The 24,563-nt window shown below is 37.1% G+C and overlaps 1 protein-coding gene across 1 annotated transcript; it reads right to left on the bottom strand.

Moving 5' to 3' along the window:
• Nucleotides 1–20,486: 20,486 nt before the first annotated feature.
• Nucleotides 20,487–23,126, bottom strand: LOC110723166. The gene is made up of 2 exons (XM_021902492.1): nucleotides 22,576–23,126; nucleotides 20,487–21,808 (listed from the first exon to the last, which is right to left on the bottom strand). Coding segments are annotated over exons 1-2 (1,203 nt in total). The 5' UTR covers nucleotides 22,578–23,126; the 3' UTR covers nucleotides 20,487–20,607.
• Between the last annotated feature and the right edge of the window lie 1,437 nt (nucleotides 23,127–24,563).

The raw sequence follows: 24,563 nt of genomic DNA, 5'->3' as shown, positions 1-24,563 counted from the left end.
AGAAATAACGCTGCCCAATTAGTATGGGGGAAGGGACTACTAGGGGTAGTAGATCTGGAGGTAAGCCTCTAGTACATCATCAGGCTCCTGGTCCCCAGGAGGTGAGCCCCTAAAGCGCTTCCTACCAGCGCCAGACCCAGAAGCACTCCAACCCATCATGGGATGGGAAGTGGGTGGCAGGAGAACTTCTCCGGCAGTGAGCTCTTGGAACAAGAAGAACCCGTCTTCGATTTAGCGTCTGGTGGTGGTGAAGCAATTGGAACAGCCACCACAGCAGCAGATCCACCGACTTTGGTGGACACAACCTCCAGACCTGCGCTGTGAGGTGGCGGAACAACCCTTTTGGACCCATAAACCTTAATGGGCTTGTCATCCTCGTCGCTTGAAATGTATTCAGCAAGCTTCACATCGTGTATCTTCCTCCTCGCAAGGGGTGAATCGGTGTCAAAATACAAAGGATGATGAGAGAGAAAGGAGGAAGAAGTACGGTTTTGGAGGAGAAAGAGAAGGCGAAGAAGAGAGAGAAATAAGAAACGAAAAGAGAGAGAGATTTTAAAGAGTTAGGGTTTGAGAGGGGGGGCTTCATTTCTAGAAAAATTTTCCAGAATTTATTTCTCCCAACCATTTTCCAGTATTGAATGCAGATTCAATGAAGGTGGTTGGGAGATGAAGCAATGTAAAGGAGGGGGGGTAAATTTGGTGGGAGTAGTTAGATTAATTCATAAAATAAGTAAACTAAGTAAAACAGATGAGAAGTGTTAATATACTAGGTTAGTAAATAAGTAAGGGCAAATATGTAAATTTCCACCCAAAAACTTACCAAAAAAGGAAAAAAAAATCCACCCCAAAAAGGAAATTGTTGCAACTAAAATGAACCGGAGGTAGTATAAACTCATTACCAATGTTGCTAACCAAACAGGTCGTCAAAGTTGGGAGTTTTTTTCTTGAGAAAACAGTACCTGAGACAATGGAGCTGGTTCAGACGCCTTCTTCTGAGTTTCTCGGGTACAGTAGTAGGAATAAAGAATCATTCCCACCAACACAATCAAGATTCCAAGAATATTTCTCCAGCTAAATGGATCATGAAGCAAGATGTAGCCAAATGCCAAAACCAAGCATGTTTTCAGATGTCCTAGCACTTGATAAGTGACTGGAGATGTCTTTCCAATCACAAGGAAAGTACTGAAATTTACGGAGACAACAATCAAACAAGAACACCATACTAAAGAAAAGTAAAATCAGGGACAACAGCAGAGCATCTACATTTCCATGTATATACACAAACATTATTTTTACTGCTTTTATCTAATGAAAATAATTTCTTTGCACAAAGACTTGATACAAAATGTAATTACTTTACAAAGTCAATACTGATGACTGTTGCAGTTCTTTTGGCCTTTTGGGAGCCAAAAAAGGTTATCTTATCCTCTACCTATGTGCGAGCTATACGTACACCTTCGTTCTTTTTTAATTGCAACGTGGGATGTGTGTGCGGTAAGAGATAAAAAAAAAAAGAAAAAAAAAGGGTGACCCATGTGATGAGTAGGTCAAAGAGATAGAGAGAATCATTGTCCAAATTAAAGTTGTAATTAATTTGCAATTAATTTGATACAAGTCCATCGGTACCACTAATAACACCCCACGTTTCAGCCTAGGTCATTCGAAAATCCTAGGCGTTTCCTGGGTTTTGAATTTTTTTTTCTTCTTTTTTTTTGTTTTTTATTTCACGTATAGGTTGATCGTCTCACTTAGCTTAAAGCGCCTAATAATAGGCTCATCACGGAAACACCGACATACTGGTTTTAGCGGAAACAAAGTTCAGGCGAGCTTTAGAGATCGACAAACGTTGGTCTTCAAAAAAATTTCATAATATTATCGCAACAAACGTTCAAGTACCGAAGCTCTATTGTCCAGAGACGCGTAAAAATCTCCATCAAAGCTCTTTTGTTCAGATACGCGTGGACATTCTGACGGGGTAAAGTCGTATCCCCTAATCAAAAATAATTACCTAAATCTCTAACTAAAGTAGATAGGGAAGTAGGGTTGAACTATACAGGGAAACATGTCTTTTTAATTCTAATTAATTATTATAATCTAAATTATCTAAGTAACCAATATTTTTAGGTATGAATTCTATACTACGAAGAATAAGTTTAGGGAGAAAAGAAACAATAATAGAGAAGCCTAGGGTCACAGGTTCACCAATAATTAATGTTTCGGGATAGAACGAAGTAATTAATAATTAACAATGCACAGATAACAAGATTAACAGGCTCTCGCAATTTATTAATCAATATAGATCTAACAGGCTCTCGCAATTTACTAAATCTAAGTTCCTATTAAAAATAGCCTTTAATATTAAATCAACATATGCTCGATTCATCAATTTAATATTGCTAAACATTCACAATCAAATTACATCAGCTCGATTCATAATCTAATTGCAAAGAATTAAAACAATTCGATAAGAAATTATCATGCAATATCAATAATCAATAATAACAAACTATCCCTTCATATTAATTATGGATCCCCATAAACCCTAGAATGGAACTACTCACAAATCATTATAATTAAGCCAATCAAGTAAATAATTAAAAGCATAATCAAGAAAGCAATTAAAATAGCTGAAATTAAAAGGGAAGAAATTGTACCAAAAATAAATCTGGAATTAAAGGAAGTATTAAGAACAAAAGTTTAGAGAGAATTTAAGAGAGCGAAAAATACTAAGTAGAGAGAGAAAGTCTAAGAAAGAAGGTAAGCTAATAATTCCGTACATAATCGTATTTAAACCTTTCCTAAAACAAGAATTAAAACTAAACTTAATCAGGTCCTCCAGAAACACGCGCCCGATCGGGCGCGCCTTTTTCCTCGCGTTACTACCCAGCAGCATCGCCCGTATGGCTAGATGCTTGCACGATCGGGCGCGCCTTTGCACGCTCAGCCTAAGAGTCCTGCCGCGCCCGATCGTGCTAGAGGTAGCCCGATCGGGCGGTTGCTTCTCCTTGAGGATTGGACTTCGATTGGGCTAGATTTCTCGGCCCAATCCGGATTTCCTCTCGGGTCTCGAATACTTGGTCCAAATACCTCGGGATCCCAATTACCGAGCCCTTAATCACCGGCTCTCACCGATCCTGGGCTCCAAAAGTGGTCGTGTCCTTCTAGCTTCCGTAATCGATCCATAAAGCCCGGGAAAATGCTCCAAGAGTGCAATTTCCTGTAAAAATACAACTAAAACTACGAAAACACTAGAACACACAAATTAGTAATAAAAGTGGCCCGAAAGAGCCAAAAACACTACTAATAACAACCAAGGGACGGGGATAAAACACTATATAAAATGGACATATCACATTCCTTTCTAAAGCTCTTTTGCTCTAGAGACGCGTGGGCATATCACAGAAGCTCTATTGTTCAAAGACGCGTGGACAATCTTCATCAAGCTCTTTTGTTCAGAGACGCGTGAAAATTTCCATCAAGCTCTTTTGTTCAGAGACGCGTGAACATTTCCATCAAGCTCTTTTGCTCCAGAGACGTGTGGGCATATCATTCAAAAGCTCTTTTGTTCAGAGACGCGTGGACATATCATCAAAGATCTCCTATTTCCTACAAAGCTCTTTTGCTCAGAGACGCGTGGGCATCCTATTATCAAGCTCTTTGTTCAGAGACGCGTGGACATACTTAAAAAAAAAATAAGCTCTTTGTTCAGAGGCGCGTGAACATATCAAAAAGAAGCTCTTGGTTTAGAGACGAGTGAACACCGAAACAGCAAGGTGGCGTTCCCTAGATTGTGGAGAGTTGTCACAAACAACTGAGGATTGTTTCAAGAGAGACAATCTTCGATAGTATTCCTTGGACGTGGAATATTATCAAAGCGGAGGAGGATCGTTTCAGGCGAAGCAATCTTCTATATTGAAAGCAGTTACAGGCGTAGCGATTTTCAAGCGGGATGGCATTATCTAGCTTGCAGGAGGTCATCAAAACAATCGGTTACTCTCAGAGACGTGTGCTCGACGGTGCAAGATACGCGTTTCTTAACTCTTTTATCTGTTTCACTAACCCTAGTTTTGTAGGTATTGGCGTTACAAGAGTGATTTAGGATCGCAGAACGTTCTGAATCATTCTCCGTCCCTATCGATACTTTGACTTTTGTTTTCGAAACACGCGTTTCTCCAAACTCAGTCAAAGTGGGGGCTTCTGTAGACACCCATTTGTGTCTCCCCAAAACCAAACCCGGTGATGAGCACATTTCACATCGAATCATAATCGAATGAAGCGAAAGTGTGGAAAGTCTAGTGTTGCGGATAGTTTTTAATTTATTTTCTCTTCTCTCTGTTTTTGAAAACTTATTTTAAGAAAACAGTCAATCCAGTTTGGTTGGTCCATGATATGGGTCCAATAATAGTGTAGTTGGATGGGGCTTGACAAGAGCTTTCCAACGATATATTATAAGCCCAATTCCGATGAATATTGAGGAAGTTATGGCCAATTTACTAAATTGTGCCCGGTTTGAGCCTTATGTGCGGCCCAATGATCTAGGGGAGGGCCTAATATGATTTATCATTCCTAATGCAATTAGTAATGGTTTTAGTCTTCTAGATTCTTCTAGAAGGTTCTTTTCATTCCTAATTCAATTAGCAATGATAAATTGACTTTTGTTGACTTTTCAGATTTTTAATTAAAATCAAAAAACATTTTCGAGGAAAAGATACGATTTTATCTGATTTTCGAAAACGCGTCCAAAACAAACCAACTGACTCCAAGCATTGGCGCCTGGCGCCAATAAGCTGGTGCTGGCGCCAGCTCTATTTTGCGTCCGCCAACCTCGTTTTGCGTACGCCAAGTACTCTGTTTTGATATTTTATCTTTTTGGCTGATTTTCTCTATAAATAACGTCTTAAAAACTCCGTTTTCATTCATCAATTATCATCAACAATCAATTTTAATTAATATTCAGCAATTCTCACGAATATTCACCTACAATCAGTTTTCATTCGCAATCATTAATTCCCTAATTCTCTCTTAATTCAATCGTCCTTCTCTCTCTTTTCTAAAATTGCTTTTCATACAAAATTCTGCATTCATTAGATCTAGAAACACCTAGCTATATTCGAAGTTGTCTTCGCTCTAAACGTGAAAGGTTTAATTTCTGAGGGTTTGGTCCCAAATCTCTCTTTCAGTTATTTAATTTAATTGTTTGTTTATTATTTTCCTTGAATTTATTAACGTGTATATTTTGTTATTAGAAAGAGGTATGAGACATCAAAGTAAGTACTTTAATTGATGTTATGATGTAGAAATCATGTTTAGATTGTTATTATGATATTCCTAGTATCATGTCTAGGGTAATTTTAATATTAAATATGATTGTTACGATGCTTCCTACACTAGGTGAAAAAAGGCATTTGGCAGCGGTTCAAACCCGGTCTAAGGCACCGGTTTGAACCGCTGCCTATGTGAGGGGTGCCAAAAACCAAGTTTTTGGCACCGGTTCAAAACCGGTGCCATAGGGTGGAATAGGCACCGGTTAACCGGTGCCAAAAAGGCCCACTAAATTTTTTTTCAAAGTTTTTGGCACCGGTTAACCGGTGCCAAAAACCCCAAAAATCAATTTTTTTTTTTTTTTGCTTAAAAATTAAATAAACTAAATTAAATAAAAACACAAAATATAAATCAAACATCACAATCAATATAAACGATTCTGTTTAATATATAATCAATAAAATTTTACAACATAGATCAATAAAAAAAATTACTAATAAATCAAAAAAAATTACAACATATAAATAAATAAAAAAAATACAATATAAATCAAAAAAAAAAAAAATACAACATCACAATCTAAAAATCCCCATATTCTTGATTCTTGATTCTTGGATTATGTATACCTGCGCCAATTAAAACATAAAAAATCGAAAAAAACCCAGAAATAAAAAAATCAAAACAAGTTGCGAAAAAAATAAAAAAACCCAGAAAAAAAAATCGAATAAAAATCGATTAAATTAAAAACAAAATCGAAAAAACCCAGAAATCAAAAAATCAAAACAAAATCGAAAAAATAAAAACAAAATCCCAGAAAAAATGAAAAAAAAACCCAGAAATCATAAAAATAAAAACAAAATCGAACAATAAAAAAACCAGAAATCAATTAAAATAAAAACAAAAACAAAAAAAATTGAAATCAAAAAAACCCAGAAAAAATTGAAAATCAAAATCAAAATAAGACAACGAAAGTAAAAATTGAAACACAAAAATCGAAATCGAAAAAAAAGAAAAACAAAAATCAAAATCAAAAAACAAAATCGAAAAAATAAAAACAAAATCCCAGAAAAAAAATGAAGAAAACCCAGAAAAAAATAGAAATCATAAAAATAAAAACAAAAACGAACAAATCAAAAACCCAGAAATCAATTAAAATAAAACAAAAACGAAAAAAAATTGAAATTGATATCGAAAAAACCCAGAAAAAATCGAATTCAAAATCGAAAAACAAAATTCAAAAATCAAAAATCAAAAATCAAAATCAGAAAACAAAAACCCAGAAATTGAGGGAGGAGGAGACGTGTTCTTGGTGCTCTCCGTGGAGGTGTTGCATGTGCTCTCCGTGGTGGTCTTCGTGGTAGCTTTGGGAGAATGAAGAAAGGGAAGGAGGAGATAAGAAAGGGCGAAGGAGGAGATGAGAAAGACTGATGAGAAAGGGCGAAGGAGGAGATGAGAAAGGGCAAAGGAGGAGATGAGAAAGACTTATGAGAAAGGGCGAAGGAGGATAAAGGGCGAAGGAGGAGATGAGAAGAGGAGAGAGAAAGAGTAGGAAAGAAGAGGAGGGGAGAAGCGGCGAGAATAATAGGGTTTAGTATTAATATGGCCGATTTTTTTTTTTTTTTTTTAAGTGTAAGCGGTTTTCTTTAAATTAAGGAGCGGTTCAATTGGCACCGGTTCAAACCGGTGCCCTTTTAGTTTTTGGCACCGGTTTGGTCTGAACCGGTGCCTTTTATATTTGTGTAAAATGGCGCCCAAATTTGGGCCGGTTTAGGGCACCGGTTTGGCCTGAACCGGTGCCTTTATGGGGGTGCCTTATTGTATTTTTCTACTAGTGCTATGTTCTTCCTAATATTTATGATTGTAGTATCATGTTAGGGTTAAAGATTTGATTTTTATTGTTTAGTGGCATGCTAGGGTTTGTTATTATTCTTGTTAGTATCATGCCTAGGATCTTGCTATTATGCTTTAACATGAACATGTTTATTTCTATGAATATAATTATTGTTATTATGATTATTATTATTGATTATTTATTATGTTGCTTGATTCATTATTTATTGTTATTGCTTGATCACACTTTTATGCATGTTTAAAAGGGAATTTGTACTTGCATTGTAATCACGCTTAATGAGATAATTAATAATCTTGTTTAGGTTTAATGTGATTATAATTTCAAGTGATCGCCAATAATAGTTTATTTGTGCATTATATTCAACTAACATAGATAAACAGGTTTAGGGTTAGTCCTATTGATTGCATGTTAATTAAAAAACGCACATGAATACGATCAGAATAAAGTAGAAGCCTATTATTAGGGCGGGATCAATCTCTTTTAGGTTTTGATTTGTACCTTCATCCCCGAACCCTTATTTGGTTCTAGACCTTATGGAGTTGACGATCTCTTGGATCGTTAAGGGGTGTAACCTTCACTCTGTGAACGGTTTACAAGTTCCTAAAACTTGTTAGCGACTATTTTGCTCTATCTTCTTCCCTTTTGGACGCCACCGTACTTTAGTGTATGATCACAGTGGGGTTCAAGCTAGGGGTTTAATGCTTGAATTATTCCCTACACCTACAGGTTCCGGTTCCAAAAAATTGAGAACCTGAACTGGAACCTGTTACAACAGGTTCTCCAATTTGATATCTGGAACCGAAACCTCTTCAATAGGTTCCGGAACCGGAACCTGCGCTTCCTAACAAGTTCCAGTTCTTATTTAGGGTACCCTGTTTTTTTGCTCACCCCTAGTAAAGATAGATTTGTAGGTAATGTGGTGATAAGGTTAGAGTCCAATATTAGTCTCTTTGTATTTATTTTCTAAAATATACTACATAATCAACTAACTAAAAAATCATTAAACTATTACTTTTTGAATTAAACAGGACGGGCGCGCTAGCCCACGGTATATATTGTCTTGTTTGTGTCCGCCCATTTATATTAACGGGCTGAGCCTAGCCAGCCCAAATTTTCAATTTTTTTCAAAATGGTTGTCCAAGCCTGCTTATTTTGCGGGCCGGGTTGGGTGGGTTTAGCGGGTTGACCTGTCCATGATGAACAACTCTATCCACAACCTACATAGCTCATTGAATACGGCCTTAAAAAAAAACAAATATCAAGTTAAAAACCGACCAACAAAAAGCAATATTATAAGTAATTGATATTAATTGACAATAATAATCAAGGTTTTATAAAAAAAAAGATACAGTAGAGAAGGATAGTACCTGTTCAATAATTTTGCGCTTATTAAGACCCTCAGAAAGATGATCAAGATTTATATTGTTCTTAATATTGTTTATGTTGCGATTGATAAACTCGAAGTTAACATCAGTATCGCGAAGAGCATGAGTGATCTCATTCAAGTATTTACTGAGTACCTTCTTATCGATCACACTTGAATTATCTAGTTTCGGAAGAGCATTATACAATGCACCCCTCTAATTCTGCAACAAAAATTTTTGTATACATTCGGTTTACACTAATATTAGTGTGCATCGAGCAGTATAAGGGCAACTTTTAGCTAATTTTAGGGTAACTTTTTGTCTTTTTTTTGAGTAACTTTAAACATAATACAATCAATAATCAATAACTATATACTAAAAGACACACCAGCAATGACACATATCTATTTCTGGTGTGTCCTTAGTATTTTTGTATAAAAAATATTTAATAGAAAATTTATTTAAGGAAATTATTTGTAAAATTTAATTACGATATAAATAGAAATGATATTTACTTTTTTTCTATATTCACATTCAATTAACTAATTAATATGAAAAATAGAATAGCAAAATATAATCTTTGTAAATATTTTTAAAAAATACAATCTTCTACTATAAGTTTTTGTGTGGCAAACATAATGTTTGTTTCAAGGATACAATTGAGATAGACAAAACTTAATGACTAAAAACGAGATATTACAATATATGATCACTAATAAGTATATAAGTACATAATTTTTTTTGGCAATAACCGTGCATGGCACGGGACCTAACCTAGTTTTTATATAAATCAACAACAAGAAAAGTTTTATAAAGGTAATTTAATTACATTCAATCACTAATAATTGATTTTTAGTCATTTAAAATGTGATTCTTTACTAATAAAACATAGATAATTTTTATTTGAATTGGGTTACTTTAACGCATATTGAGGTAACTTTTATTCATTTCAGAAATAACTTTTAATCACTTTAGGTTATCTTTATAATGGATGTACAATAATTATTGTACACCCGATTTTTTTTAAAAAGTTAGTGATTCTGCAAACACCATTATTGCACCTTTTTGCCTCAAACTTATAATGCCCAAAAAACACTACTGCTTTAATTTTATGTAAAACTAATGAGACCTAATGGTGTTAGTAAACCTAATCAGTGCGTGGTTCCTAGTCTTCCTGCAGGCGCCTGTACCATGCATTGTACAGACATTTCTCGCGGAAAGAACATATTATACAAATGTAAAGAACATACATCTATTGTGAAAAGAACATACTATTAAATTGTAATGAACACATACCTAAAGGAACATATTTTTTTTTACCAAAAAAAAGAGTAAAAAGAACATATTTCCATGTTCTTTTATTGTCAGCGCCAGTGGCAGATCTTGATAACTTTCTTTTGGGGGGCCGAATTAACGTTCAATTTCTAAACTCAAAACAAGTAGACACTAGTAATAATACAAAATAGTGTAACCTTATTTTTTTAAGTAGCTATAAAGTATTACTCCATATTTAAATAAAAAATGTAAACTATCAATTTATAATTTTATATACTGTTATATATTTAATTTACCTATCAAATAAAAGTAAAAATAAAATAAATTATGAATAACAAGCAATCTCTAATGAATTATTATTGCTTCTATAGGTTTTAGGATTATTTTTTTTTAGAAAAAAATGGAACTTGTATTGGCAAGGCTAGCATTGAGTTACTGATATTTATGTATTGATGAGATGTGCCAATATATCAGATGTTCATGTGAGTTTGGGCCAAGTAAAAGCAAATAAAGGAATGGAATACATGAAATGGTTGCAAAGTGTTTTTGGATTGTTGGTTGCAATGGGCTACATATTGGGCTTTTTTAAAATTTGCTTCTAACTTCTTAATATTATTGTTTTGGATCAGATTCTAAGGAGGTCAAGCCCTGACCAGCCCCTAGAAGATCCGCCCCTGTCAGCGTAATGTACTTTTTTTTCTTTTGAAACATAATGTACTTTTATTTATAATATTATGTTCGTTGCTTATTGCGAAATGTTCATTGAATTTCGTTTTTAAATTAGGGTGGGTATATATAAATAATGTTTACTCCCTCCGTTTTTAAATACTTACTCCATTTCTATTTTTTGCACTATTCATTTATCCTACTTTGACTAATGTTTGTGATTTATACATAATAAAAAAATAGTGTCGTGGGTACTTGTTAAATCTCAATGAATATATTATTAATTTTCAATTGTTAAAAATAGTGATGATTATAAAAAAAGGCATAAGGGAAAAATAATATCCCTTGAGTATTTATAATATTCTAGTGAAACGCTAAACATCGCCCGCAAATTACCATATAAAGCCCACAAATATGATTTGGTGTGACCATTATGCCCATTTTCTAAAATTGAAATAATCTCGGTTTAAAAAATGTGGAGCCGTACTGGCTCGCCGAGGGAGACCGGAGGGCAGGCCGGAGATGCGGGGGACGCCGGAGGTACGTCGTCGTCGACGGAAAACGAGGTAAGTCACCGTAAAAATTCACGGTTTACCGTCGGAGTGGCTCAGGCGCCTAGGATGGACGCCCAATCCGTAGCCTGGACGTCCAAGCGTCTAGAACCACCAGAGTGGCGTCCAGCCCAGACGCCCAGACCACCAGACTGGCGTCCTGGCCAGGCGCCACTCTACTGGCTGAGGCGGCCCTGCCAGGCGCCAGTCCAGTGGCTTTGGCAGCCCTGGCAGACGCCACCCTTATAAATTAATTTTTTTTTTCTTTTTTGATTTTGTTGTTGTTTTTTATTTATTTTTTTTTAAAAAAAAAAAATCGAAAATGATTTTTTAAAAAAATTCGAAATGGGTTTTTTTTTAAATTAATTTTGAAAATTCGAAATAGGTTTTTTTAAAATTAAGTTTGAAAATTCGAAATGGTATATTTTTAAATTTAGTTTGAAAATTCGAATTGGGTTTTTATAAAAATTAAGTATGATTATATATAATTATGCTTTTTTTTTGTGTTAATTCTGTGTAAATATAGAAATTAAATGTATTATCCGTTAAATGTATTTATTGTAATATATAATTGATGCAGGAATATGGTGGAGACGGAAATGATTACAGTGGGATATTTGGACATGATGGTCCATTCGAAGAAGCTCAACAGGCGATTGATTGGGCAAAACAGGTTGCAATTGCAGCTGGATTTTGCTTGGTAGTAGTAACTCATAAATCTCAACGGGATGGTAGAATGGATCGCATTTTGAGATGTGACCGTTATCGCAAAAGAGAAGAAAGAGATGTGGCCATTTGTGATTTTGATCGACTCAACGTACAAGACAAACAAGTACAAGTTCCCACTGGTTGAGATCATGGGGATGACTCCAACGAACCAGAACTTTATGATTGGTCATGCAATCATCAAGGATGAGACGGCTCCAAGTTATTATTGGGTGTTGGAGAAGCTGAGAAACTACATCGGGCCTAATGTTCATCCAGCAGCCATCGTCAGCGACTGTGAGGGAGGTCTCTTTGCCCCCATAGCAGAGCTGTTTCCCGAATCGAACCACTTATTGTGCACATGGCACATCAACAACTGCGTGAAAGTGAAAGCCTACAACCTTTTCAAGAAGAATTTGGAAATGGCAGAGAGATTGGTGAATGGTAAGTGGCGGAAGATCCTACAGGCTACCACAGAGGAAGCGTATGAGCGAGCATTGGCTAACTTCAGGGATTCGTACAAGTGGTGTCCGGCACTGGTGGACTATGTGATGCATCAATGGGTCCCTCACAGGGAAAAGTTTGTCCAATATTGGACAAACCAGGTACTTCATTTTGGGAACACTACAACATGTAGAGTTGAGAGCGCTCATAGAGCTACCAAGGACTGGATTGATTCATCGACCGCTGCTTTGGATACACTGTTCGATAGACTTAACAAGTCAATTGAAACTCAGAAGAACGACATCAGGAACTCTCTAGAGGACTCCAGACGACGACATGGTACGATGTATAGCCATTTTATATTTAAGATTCTCCATGGTCGTGTGTCGCACTACTGCTTGGGGTTGATTCTCACTGAGCTGAACAGGATGAGGGACTTGGCTGACGAAGTGTATGCTCGGTGTGGGTGTGCTATTTCAGTAACTCATGGATTACCTTGCGCATGCACCATTCACCGCGTTATTACAGAAGAAAGGGCGTCGATACATGTTGATCAGGTCCATTCATTCTGGAGGACGCTTGTTATTGGTGAGCATGCAGACACTCAAACGGCCGACCGTGAACAGGAGGAGTTGGAGCAGTTTCGTTCGATGTACGACCGAGTGTCCTCCAGCCATCCTTCTATTATTCGTGACGCTACTCATGTACTTCATGACATGTTCCACACGTCTACCTTAGATTATGAGGAACCCGAAGGAGTTGACCGTCCTCGAGGTCGACAACGGCGGAACAGGAGTGCGTTTGAGTATATCCGTGGTCTTGGTCGTGGTCGTGCTCGTGGTCGGACATCGTCATCTAGTCGTAGTCAATCTTCATCGTCTGTGAATATGCCCCTGAGAACTGGTACGTTTTGGTTGTTTACATTGCACATAGTTTTAAAGTGTTACTCCTGCCTTCTTAACTGTCTATAATTATACGGTGAATAGGAAGAAACGATGTTGATCAGTTTCCGTACAAGGAAAGGATACCTGCGATCATCATGTCGTACTTGGAAGGGTGGAATGATGTAGTCGGAGATGGTAACTGCGGATTCCGGGTCGTGGCTGATGTTTTTCAAATGGGCGAAGACAACTACGGTTTGGTGCGTCAGTTGATGTACAGCGAAATTGCCTCTAACCGAAATGTTTATCGTCATGTGTACCAGGATGACTTGGATGGCGCTCTGCGGCGTATCCGGTGGGGAGGTGGACCTTGCGGCCAAAATCATTATTTTGACGCGCCCCTAGATCTGTTTGCCGTTGCAAACATTTACAAATGCGCAGTCATGCATTTCGGCCTGGGAGTGCATAGTCAAGCTTATTATCCTTGTACCACTGTTCTCCCTTGGCGGTCGCGTGAGACTGTCACCACACCGGTCAGAGAGCTAGCTATTGCGTTTCTTGGGTCGTCATACAGACATTTCATCCGACTAGACATGTCATCCGATTTTCCAGTGCCACCGATTATACCTCGGTGGTACAACATTCGCACAGCGAGCGTAGAGGGTTGGGATGCGCTATATCATGACCGGATCCACGAATGGAACACCCTAGCTGCATTTTAGTTTTTCATGTTTACATTCTTTATTTGTAATCTTATTTGTACGTTGCTCTTTTAATGAGAACATTAATCTTTTATATTGTATTGCTTACTGCATTCTATATGTTGCATGGATAAGTTGCGCGGATCCACGAACGGTTATATCAAAATTTAAAAACAGCAATGATAATATGTTTAAGTTGGATCCTAAAAGAACAATCTAAAATGTTACAAACTTACAACATAATGTCCAATTTAATAAATTAAAACGATGATATTTAAAGTGCTCTATAAATAAAATGACAAAACCATCAGTAATCCCTCCTCGACGACGACTCCCACTGCGCAAGGGTCTGTTCCAGACTATCAACAACAGCTCTCCCTGTTGCACTCATGCTGTCCTTCTCAAGAGAGAGTTTCTGTACGTCCTGCATTATCTTTCCCATCCACTGCATACAACAAAAAACAGAAGATGAAATACAATAACAACATATAAAACTTAATTAAAAGACAACGATAAATATAATATAAGACATACCGCTTCCATGGCAGTAGGCGGTGGCACATAATCATCATCGCTGTGGTCGAGATCTGCGATCAACCTCGGGTGCGAATACCGGTTGAACCATTCCATGTAGTAATGGTCACACATGGGAGTAACCCCAGAGGGCGGCCGCTGCAACTCCGCAGTCCATAAGCGGGCCACCATCGGAAACTGGTCCCACGTCCCGATCATGATATCCGGCCATTGCACGACGTAGTCCCTCGACGATGCAGGTCGGACCGCCTTCATCGGGCATGCCGGGGGAGGAGGGACAACTTGGACAAATCCAAGCTGGCGAAGACAACGCTGGGGCATGTACGCCTCAACGATCTCACGATACTGAATGAGTCCCGTGTACAGGGTCCTGGGTACCCTAACACTAGGGTTCGGGCCGAAAGGCATCCAGTTCACCTGCACATAGTTTTAAAATTTAATAACATGAATATAATATGTGCAAATAATAAAATGTAGAAACAATTTATAAACGTTACCTCTAAGGGGGACAGCCTGTCCAGCAATAACCGTATCGATCGGAGGCGGTCAACGGACTTCTTGTCCGAGCGCGGACTCCACGCACAAGCACGCGACATCCCCTCATCAATAGGAACTGGGTCACGATGTGGTCGCAATGCAGGAAAGTACTCGTATATCCAGGTCTGCAATAGAGTCAGACACCCAGTGATACCTGCCGCGTCAGCCCGACTCGCAAATCCTAGCTGGCGATACAAATACGCCAACGTAGCCGATCCCCAGGAAAACTGGCCTACACTGTCGGGGTCACACGCCTCCACTATGTCGCGTGGCCTGAGCTTGTTTCCGCCGCTCTTATCCGGAAACAAGGTACATCCGAGGAGTAGAAAAACATAAGCACTCAGCTGTGCGTCGTGCGTCCTACGTGCACTGGGGTACAAACACCGCTGCAACACGGATGCGATCTTCACACCTCCGTGTTCCCAAACACCTAGCGCCTCGGTGTACAGTGCAGCCCTGTCCACCGCCAACAAATCCGCCAGCAAATCTGCCTGATCCGCATCAGCCACAGCACAAAGTCGTTTACCCTCAACATGAATCCCCAGAATGGCCTCGACGTCATGTAACATGATCGTCATCTCACCGAACGGAAGGTGGAAAGAGTTTGTATCTGGCTGCCATCGCTCAATGAAAGCCGTGATCAGCGTACTGTCAATCTTATCGTGCATGGTGGCAGGAACGTGATTCACCCTAGTGCCCTCCAGTCGCTCGAACATCTCGCTCTCCGCCGGCCAAGCCTCAGCCCATGTACGCAAAAATCTACAAGTCTTTTCCCGGGTATGACATTTCAACAACCCCGTAACTGAAGGCCTCTCCTGGTCCTCCCAAATACGGGCAGCTATGTGTCCTAGAAAGCTAGGAATCACACTCCCGTCAACAGGCCCACCGGGCACCTCACTCCTAACAACCCAAGAATCATTACCGGCCCTCGACCGTTTCCTGCTTGCTCCAGATACAGTGGACGCAGATGATGTGCCAGATCTACTAACAAACCTACCACCCCTACCCTTACGCACCTCCACCATATGTGTCTCGTACATGTCATCAACCCTCTGACTGAATGGACCGTAATCATCATACGGTCCACTGCCATCGTCCACATCCTCATCCTCATCTGCGCCCTCCTCCTGCTCCTCCTCCTGGTCACCCTCCTCAGCATCATCATCGTCATCGTCATCCTCATCCCGACGGTGGATCCGTTCTCTACGAGCTGAGGCCGAAATACCACGGGATCTGACATGTCTATGCCCCGACCTCTCCACTGAATAGCTTCTACTAAGAAGCTCTACATTCTTCCCCGCACCATGACGACCCAGTGAATTCTACACAAAATTTTAAAATATATAAACATACAAAAATTTATACGAAAAATAGCTACCACTCCCAAATCAAATAAACTAAAAACATACAAATAATTGTAAACAAAATATAAACATAGAAAAAATACAAAAAAATTGAAAAAATTTATAAAAATAAACAACAAAATATAAAAACAATTCAAAAATATATTACACAAAAAAAAAAAAAAAATTAAAACAATATTTTAAAACAAATATATAAAAAAAAAAAGGGGGGGGCGCCCTGGCTGGACGCCCAGCCAGCGGTGGTGGCGCTAGCTGCAGACGCCGCCACCAGTGGGCTGGCGCCTGGGCTGGACGCCACAGCCACGGCTGCGGCGCCTTGAATAAACGCCACAACCGTGGCTATGGCGTCCAGCCCAGGCGCCAGCCTACTGGTGGCGGCGTCTGCAGCTGGCGCCACCACCGCTTGCTGGGCGTCCAGCCAGGGCGCCCCACCTCCGTCACGGCGGTTTTTCCTTTTTTTTTTTTTTTTTTTTTTTACAAATTGTACCTTGCCTCCTTGGGACCTCCATCCCTCCGCCGCCGCCGCCAATTCCTTGCCTTGTCGCCTCGACATTGCCGTTGTTTGAATTTTTTTTTTTTAGAGAGGTTGAAGGAAGATGAGCGATGAGAGTCTGAGTGATGAGAGTGTGAGTGTTTTTTTTTTTAGGTCAAGGGCAATATTGTCAAACCAAGTGAATTTTGTGGGATTTATGTAGTAATTTGTGGGCGATGTTTAACAAATCCCTTATTCTAAAACTAATCTAAAGATAATTAAAATAAAATAAAATCAGAAAAATAGCAATTACAATAGTCGTGATATCACTAGTAGAATAAACATAATGGCAAGCGGTTCAAACCCCCTAATGGGAAGCGGTTTTGAACCGCATGCCATTGGGGGGCATGCCATTAGCCTTTTAAATGGCAAGCGGTTCAGAACCGCTTGCCATTTGTAGTGAAAGGGCAGCGGTTTTGGGGCCAAACCGCTGCCCATTATGGGTATAAAAAATAATTTATTTTTTTTATTTTTTATTTTTTTAGTTTTTTCAATTAAATTGAAACACAAACATAATATATGCAAAAAAAATTAATATTTTTATTAATTAATTGTTGTAATATTACATTTTCATAAAAAAAAAAAACAAGCAAAATAAAACTGATGATAAAACTGATGCTGCTCTTGTTCACCAGCCGTGCACACCACCAGCCGCGCGCACCACCAGCCGCCACCACCAACCACCTTAACCCGTATTACCACCACCACCCTATCCCGATTCACCGTATCTGCCAAACAATAAGTTGAAAAAATAAACAACAATAATTATTAACTTAATTTCAGATCTTTTGTGTAAAAAAAAAAAAAAAATCAGATCTTAAATTTTGAACAACAAAATTTTAAAGATAAAAACTCGAAAATTATACACAAACATACCGATTTTAAAGCTAAAAACTCGAAAATTATACACAAACATATCGGGTTTAGATCTTAAATTATACACAAACATAATATATGCAAAAACTCAAAAATTAGCTAAAAATTTAATGAAATACCGGAAAATCAAGTGAGATATGACTTGAGAAGCAACGATCTGAACCCTAACGCCGAGCCAGAAAACTGAACCCAAACGTTTTCTTCATTCTCGTCGTTGGGTACTGAGGCGTTCGTCGTTCTTCGTTGTGGTGAGGAGTGAGATATGTGTCCGTCGTTCTTCGTTGTGGTGAGGCGTGAGAAAGGAAAGAAGGGAGGCTGAGAAAGGAGATAATTAAGAGAAGAAGATAAAGGATGGAGGGGAGATAGAGGAGAAAGAACTGAGGTGTAATGGAGGGGAGAAAGAGGAGAGAGAACGTGAAAATGAGAGGAGAGAGAAAAAATGAGGGGATAGATCAGAGGAGAGATAGCGTGAAAATGAGGGGAAAGGGGACGGAGGAGAGAGAAGATGAGGCGTGAGCTGGGTTCAACTTTTCTAGGGTTTTTTTGACCAAATGGCAAGCGGTTCAATGCTCAAACCGCTTGCCATTTACATTTTGGTAAGCGGTTCATTTAAAACCGCTTGCCATTGGCATTTTGACAAGCGGTTCATCCTAAACCGCTTGCCATTTACATTTTGGCAAGCGGAATTCAATAACCGCTTGCCATTTGTGGCTGCCCATCAAGTTTATTCTGCTAGTGTATGATTGGTCGATTGAAAGAGTTATAATCGATGTAGGATTTCTCGTGGCTTGCGCGCACACCCCACCCATCGGGCGATGGGTGGCCGATGGTCGGAATGACACTCGACCATCGGGCGATGGAAAACCATCGCCCCAACCAGTAGCTCACGCTCGAGCGTACATCACGTCCATCGCCCGATGACTGGGCGATGAGTTGGCAGCTTCGCAGACTTGACTTCAAAGGGATGTATCTCACGTTCTAGGAATCGTATAGGGGAGTGTGACCTATCAATGGAAATATCTTCAAGTCTAGTTTCTAACGCAATTTGAATCACCTCAGTCCGATCTGTAGAACTCAAGTTATGATCAAAAGAGTGAATAAGAGTCAGTTTTACCACTTTGTAAAACATCGTTTAACTTCGTTTCTAACTCAAATTCAATTCCGAAATGTGCATAACGATAATTGTGGATGCTATTTTCATTTCTCATGCATAAAATCCTCATAGTCTACATCCACGAACATGAGATCTTCGATTAATAAACTCAATTCATTGACTTTTCATCCTTCCATTGTCCGATTCTTCCAAAACCACTCCGAAAGCGTTCAAATAGTTATAGAAACTACCTGAAACATTAAGAAAACACAAACGAAGCGTAATAGAATACAAAATGGACAACTTATGCAATTGCGACCTAAAAAGCGACAAGAGACACAAAAAGCAACTATAAAACAAGCATAAACGTGCCTATAAACTCTATATAAATATGACTCATCATAGTGATCAAAGATTAACATCGGCATGCGTGTCCAGGAGAAATGGAGCAAGTATTTAAAAACAAATGGAGTATTACATAATATTATCATATTCTTTATTAATATTTTTTTTGACAAGATGTTCTTTATTAATATTACGGATGTTCTTTAGATAAATAAAAAGTAATAATATGTAGTTTTTCTTCACAAAAAAGATATATGTTCTTTACAAAATAGTTGTACGTTCTTTACAAATTAGGTACATGTTCTTTCCGCGGTTTTTGTATGTACCAAGCATGATAACACTGCCTGTAGTTAAAATTTTCAAAACCTAATATGATGCCCAAAATTGTTGTAAACCCCCCCCCCCCTTTTTTTTTTTGTTTGTTAAATTTGGAAAATCAGTTATCTTTTATCATATCCTACAATCATGGATATCCTAAAATCACACGTTTATTAATTGATAAAATACTGCTTTTTATTTTTAATAATTTTTATAAATTTGCATAATAAATATTAGATGTTTATAAAGTCATTAAATAAGATTAGTGACATGTAAATATATCTCCCTGTTAAAAAATCAATAATTTATCACCAAGATCGGCTAGATGCCTAGATGTGTATTCTACTTGAAATTATAGGTAAAGAGTAGGGTTGAGCATAACAGGGTACCTTGTAAAAATTCCAGGACTCGGAACCTTTTGTAATAGGTTCCTCAAAATGGGAACCGGAACCTGTTGGAAATTGAGAACCGGAACTGGAACATGTTGAACAGGCTCCGGTTCCGGTTCTGATTCAGGGCACCCTATATTATAATATACTCACTAACTTTTTCGCGGATTTTTTTAATAAAAAACTAGGTTGGTAACTAATTTATTATGTTTGCAACTTGCAAATAAGACAAACTAATAGTAATTGTCTAACAAATTTAATATATATTTCTATAATTATAATTTTGAAATTTATTATTTAAAAATTGAGTAAGAATTTGGGTATAATTTGAAATTAAGTGATACTTTTATCAAGTACTGGGTATCCTACATGTTCCGGTTCTAAAAAATTGAGTATCTGAACTGGAACCTATTACAACAGGTTCTCCAATTTGCTATCTGGAACCGGAACCTGCGATTCCTAACAAGTTCTGGTTCTTATTCAGGGTACCTTTTTTTTTTTGCTCACCCCTAGTAAAGATAGATTTGTAGGTAATGTGGTGATAAGGTTGGTACTATAAGTTATAACGTTGTGTGATTGTGTGTTTTCAAGTTTCTATTAATTTTGTTTTAATTTTGCGTAAAAAGTAGACAATTAAGAACTTATGATACAATTGATAGATACGGAGTAAAGTGTAATCAAGTACCTAACTAGTTTTTCTTTTACACGAGGAATTATCAATGCAAGACACCTTAGCGTACACTAGTAGTTTTGGTGTGTTAAATATCAAAGTTATTGTCAAAAGGGAAGATCTAAACTTCTGTCAAGAGGGCTAATTCAACAATACTTAGGTCAAAATTGATATTTACACTCAAGCACTTTGATAAAACAATAAAACTCAGTAAAAGTACAAGTTGGAAGACAAAATCGATTTTAAATTTAAATTGCAGGACGAAACCACATGGGACAACAATAGGAAGAGCGTAAGTGGGTGTTATTCTCCAGCTTCAATGGCCGGATGATATTGTCACCCATTTGAAAAACACCAATGTCATGTCCCGCAAATTTATCTTTGGTGGCACTGGAACCGAACGGGTAAGTATCTGTAAAGTATATGCTATTGCGTTGGCATCCCATCTCACTTGCACGAACAGACATAGTTGCATTGTTACCCACAAATAGAGCAACATCTTGCAAATCTTTCAACTCTTCCCAACTCCTGTCATCAAACTGAAACTTGTAAACCTTAAAATTAACTGTCTTGTAATAATCAATATCATGTTCATCTTCTCTGACCATTTCTTCAACGTTTATTTCCGTGTCAAATTTCCTCAATACCAAGAGAAGATCCTGACCAGAATTAACTATGTAGGTAGAGTGATCGAAAAAATTAAGTTGCGAATCTGTATGTAGAAATACAGATTGTATATACGGTACGTAACATCCGTACCAACTCAATGCCAGAGGTTTCTTATTCTGAACATCATCAAGGTTTACCAGTGCAATATTGCCACTCTCATTCACGAATACAAGTCCATCGGTACCAAGATTATCCCTACGATATAATACATCCATAACCCTCCGGAGATCTCCCTGTTGTGGAATTACAATTGGTGTCCACTGTGTGTCCCCGGGCTTGGCAATTGCAGCTCTAAGATAGCCATCATACATAAGTACCACCACTAAAGTATCACCTGACACCTTAAGTACAACAACCCTGTTTATGAAATATGCACGAAGGAATTCACCAGAATTATCCCAAAGGAAGGGGATTGTACGGCGACAAGGGAGATCGAGGCGATCCTTGGTAAGAGGGTTAAATAAGTACATGTTATCATCAATCCCTTGAGTTAGTATCCAACCATGAGACGATCCCCAACACTTCCTTCCATATCCTAGATCACACTCGACATTGTAACATCTAACTTTCTCCTGCGTTAAATCCAACAAGCTTCGAGTAGTATTAATATCATCAAACTTGTCTTCACTACTCCTTGCTGCTACGATAACACTCGACTCTACATGATCGGGTTTTAGATAAGGCCCTATCCATTCATGCTCGGTGATATCCTGGTTGCCATCAGTTAGCATTAGCCACGGCATTTGACAATCCCAGTTAACTTCCATCTTCACTTTTTTCCTACAAGCCATAAGCCTTAAGAGTGAAAAACCGAACTCAAAAAAAGTTATCGGTGTTGTGTTGAACTCTTGGACTTGTGACTTTGCGAGTTTCTAATGTCTCAAACTTCCCAACTCTGACTATTTATTAAAAAAAAAAAAAACGTGACCTTCAAGCAAATCCTTATAATAAAAATAAATAAACGCGTTTCATTGTAAATTACGAGATAAATTATTGTGTTCGAAAATAGGAAATAAATTATTTTAAGAGATATTAGGAAATAAATCCTTTTAACAAAAGTTAGGAAACAAATCCTTTCAAATAATTTTTTTATTTTTTATTTATGTGTTTATCGACTATATTAACCACCAAATCAATCGGCAGTTCTGCCCAGTTAACCTCCATCCTAACTTTTTTCCTGAAACAAACAGACCTCTATCATAAACTTGAGTAACAATTAACAGTTAACCTCTATCTGAAACAAGCTAATCACATCATAAACTTCACTAACAATTAGAGGATGCACTACTAATGTCAACAATAACAACCATCATAATCAATTTTTGGCTCTAATTTACTCAAACATGCTCAAATCAAGTCCAAATCAATTGCAATTTGTTTTTAAATCACCCTAGCATCACATATATACATAATCAAAGCCAAAACAACCATCGATTACAAGCAATATGCACAAAATTGAAAACCCCCAAATCGATTTTTCTAGGGTTTTCGGACAAAATAATCTCAAAATTCGAGCAAATTAATAAATGAAATGGAAGAAAACATACATTAGGTCCAGGGGATTTGGGCGGCGGCTCCGATGAGAGATGAAGGGACTGCGGATGAGAGGGGGGTGGCTGCCTTGGCTGGTGGTTAGGGGGTGGTGGTTTTTTTAAAAAAAAAAAATAAATTGAATTATCAAATACGTATTTAGGTGGGTTAGAACTCTTAGAAGATAAAAAAAAATCTCATGCACTCCTCCTCCTCCTTTTTTTTTTTTTTTTTTTTTTTTTTATTATTATTTTTTTTAACCTCTAAATAACTTTCACCAGTCTAAAAAAAATTAACCTTACTTTCAATTTAAAAAAAAAAAATTAACCTCCAAATAACTTCCACTATTATTTTTCCTAATAACAGACATACTAGACCAAAAAAAACTACCTAATTTATATTTTTATTATATTATCCACTAAATTTCTTTTTAGGAACTCCAATATTACAACGAATTGGTATTACACTTTTTTTTTTCCGAACTTTTAGTGCACAACGCTTGAAAAACCAATCATTAAATTATGTACACCATATATTTTTTTATAAATAATATAGACACCATAAGTTTCACTATTTTCCTTTTTAAAAAAAAATCAATTTTTTTTTTGAATAAAATCATTTAGTGGTGGCTACTAGGTTAGTTCCCGTGTCATGCACTGTAATTTTTAATAACCATTATTAAACTATTATTATAATAAGTTTATAAAACAAAAAAAAAATTCTAAAAATATAGTTGGCCAAATTTTGAGCAAAATAAAGGATTGCGTAAGATATGTTATATAAAGCGATGTTGAAAATTAGTAAAATAAAGGAATTCACAAATTATGAGTTAAGAATTTTTTTAATAGCTATATAAATATTCTTGTAAAATATATATCAAATTTTTTTTATTTTAAGTAGTTTTATCGTATAAGATTAGAGAATTATTTTTGTAAATAAATTTTGTTTCTTTAATTGAATTTTATTAAAAAAAAATTATTCAAAAAAAAAAAAAACTAAGGACACACCAGAAAATGACACGTGTCATTGTTGGTGTGTCTTTTTGTATATAGTTATTGTTATTGATTGGTTAAATAAAAGAAATACGAGGAAATCAGTTTCTAATTAGTTAAACAGATTTCTACTTGTAGAAAAAAAAAAATTACCGTAGTGATTCTTTTTTAACAAAAAAATCTCTAAAAAGGTGTTTTTTTGAAAAATTAAAAATGGTGTTTGAAAAGGGTTTTTCTTACAAATCTAATATGTAGTATATAGCACTGTCAAAACGGTTTGACAGTTCGGTTTCGGTTCGGTTTGAAATCGGTTCGGTATTTAATCGAGTCGGTTTGGAATCGGTTTAATTGTCTCATGGGTCGGCTTTGGTTCTGTTTAAATAGTTATCGGTTCGATTCGGTTTCGGTTTATTCTTAAGCGGTTTTAATTCGGTTCGGGTTGTAAACAGTCCGGGTAGTAAACGGTTCAGTGTAGACGAGTTGCGGTTTGTTAACGGTGCGGTGTAAACGGTTTTTATTGATTGGTTAAATAAAAGAAATACGAGAAAATCAGTTTCTAATCAGGTAAACAGACTTGTAGAAAAAAAAATTTACCGTAGTGATTCTTTTTTAACAAAAAAATCTCTAAAAAGGTGTTATTTTGAAAAAAAAAAAATGGTGTTTGAAAAGGGTTTTTCTTACAAATCTAATACGTAGTATATAATTGTAGAGTCGTTTTCACGAGAATCCTCCAAAACCCCAATACTCAACTCATGCATTTTTTTTTTAAAGAAAAAAAATAACTTTTTTCTTTGAAAATAAGTAACATGATCTATAACAAATACGAGTACAAAATACTCTGTGTATGATTTTTTATTATGTATTGAGGTAATTGTAAATTTAATTAAATAGGACAATTATACATTTGAGGTACAATCATCATGATTGGAAAAAAAAAAAAAAAAGTTTGTTTTGTTTTTAATATGATCATCCAAGACTTGTTTCACTAATACAAATAGTAGAATATACGATCA

The sequence above is a fragment of the Chenopodium quinoa genome, unplaced genomic scaffold, assembly GCF_001683475.1.
Source record: "Chenopodium quinoa cultivar QQ74 unplaced genomic scaffold, ASM168347v1, whole genome shotgun sequence".
In the NCBI taxonomy this organism is placed as follows: Eukaryota; Viridiplantae; Streptophyta; class Magnoliopsida; order Caryophyllales; family Amaranthaceae; genus Chenopodium; species Chenopodium quinoa.
The sequence above is the reverse complement of the archived record's forward strand: the minus strand, read 5'-3'. Positions and strand labels throughout refer to the sequence as shown.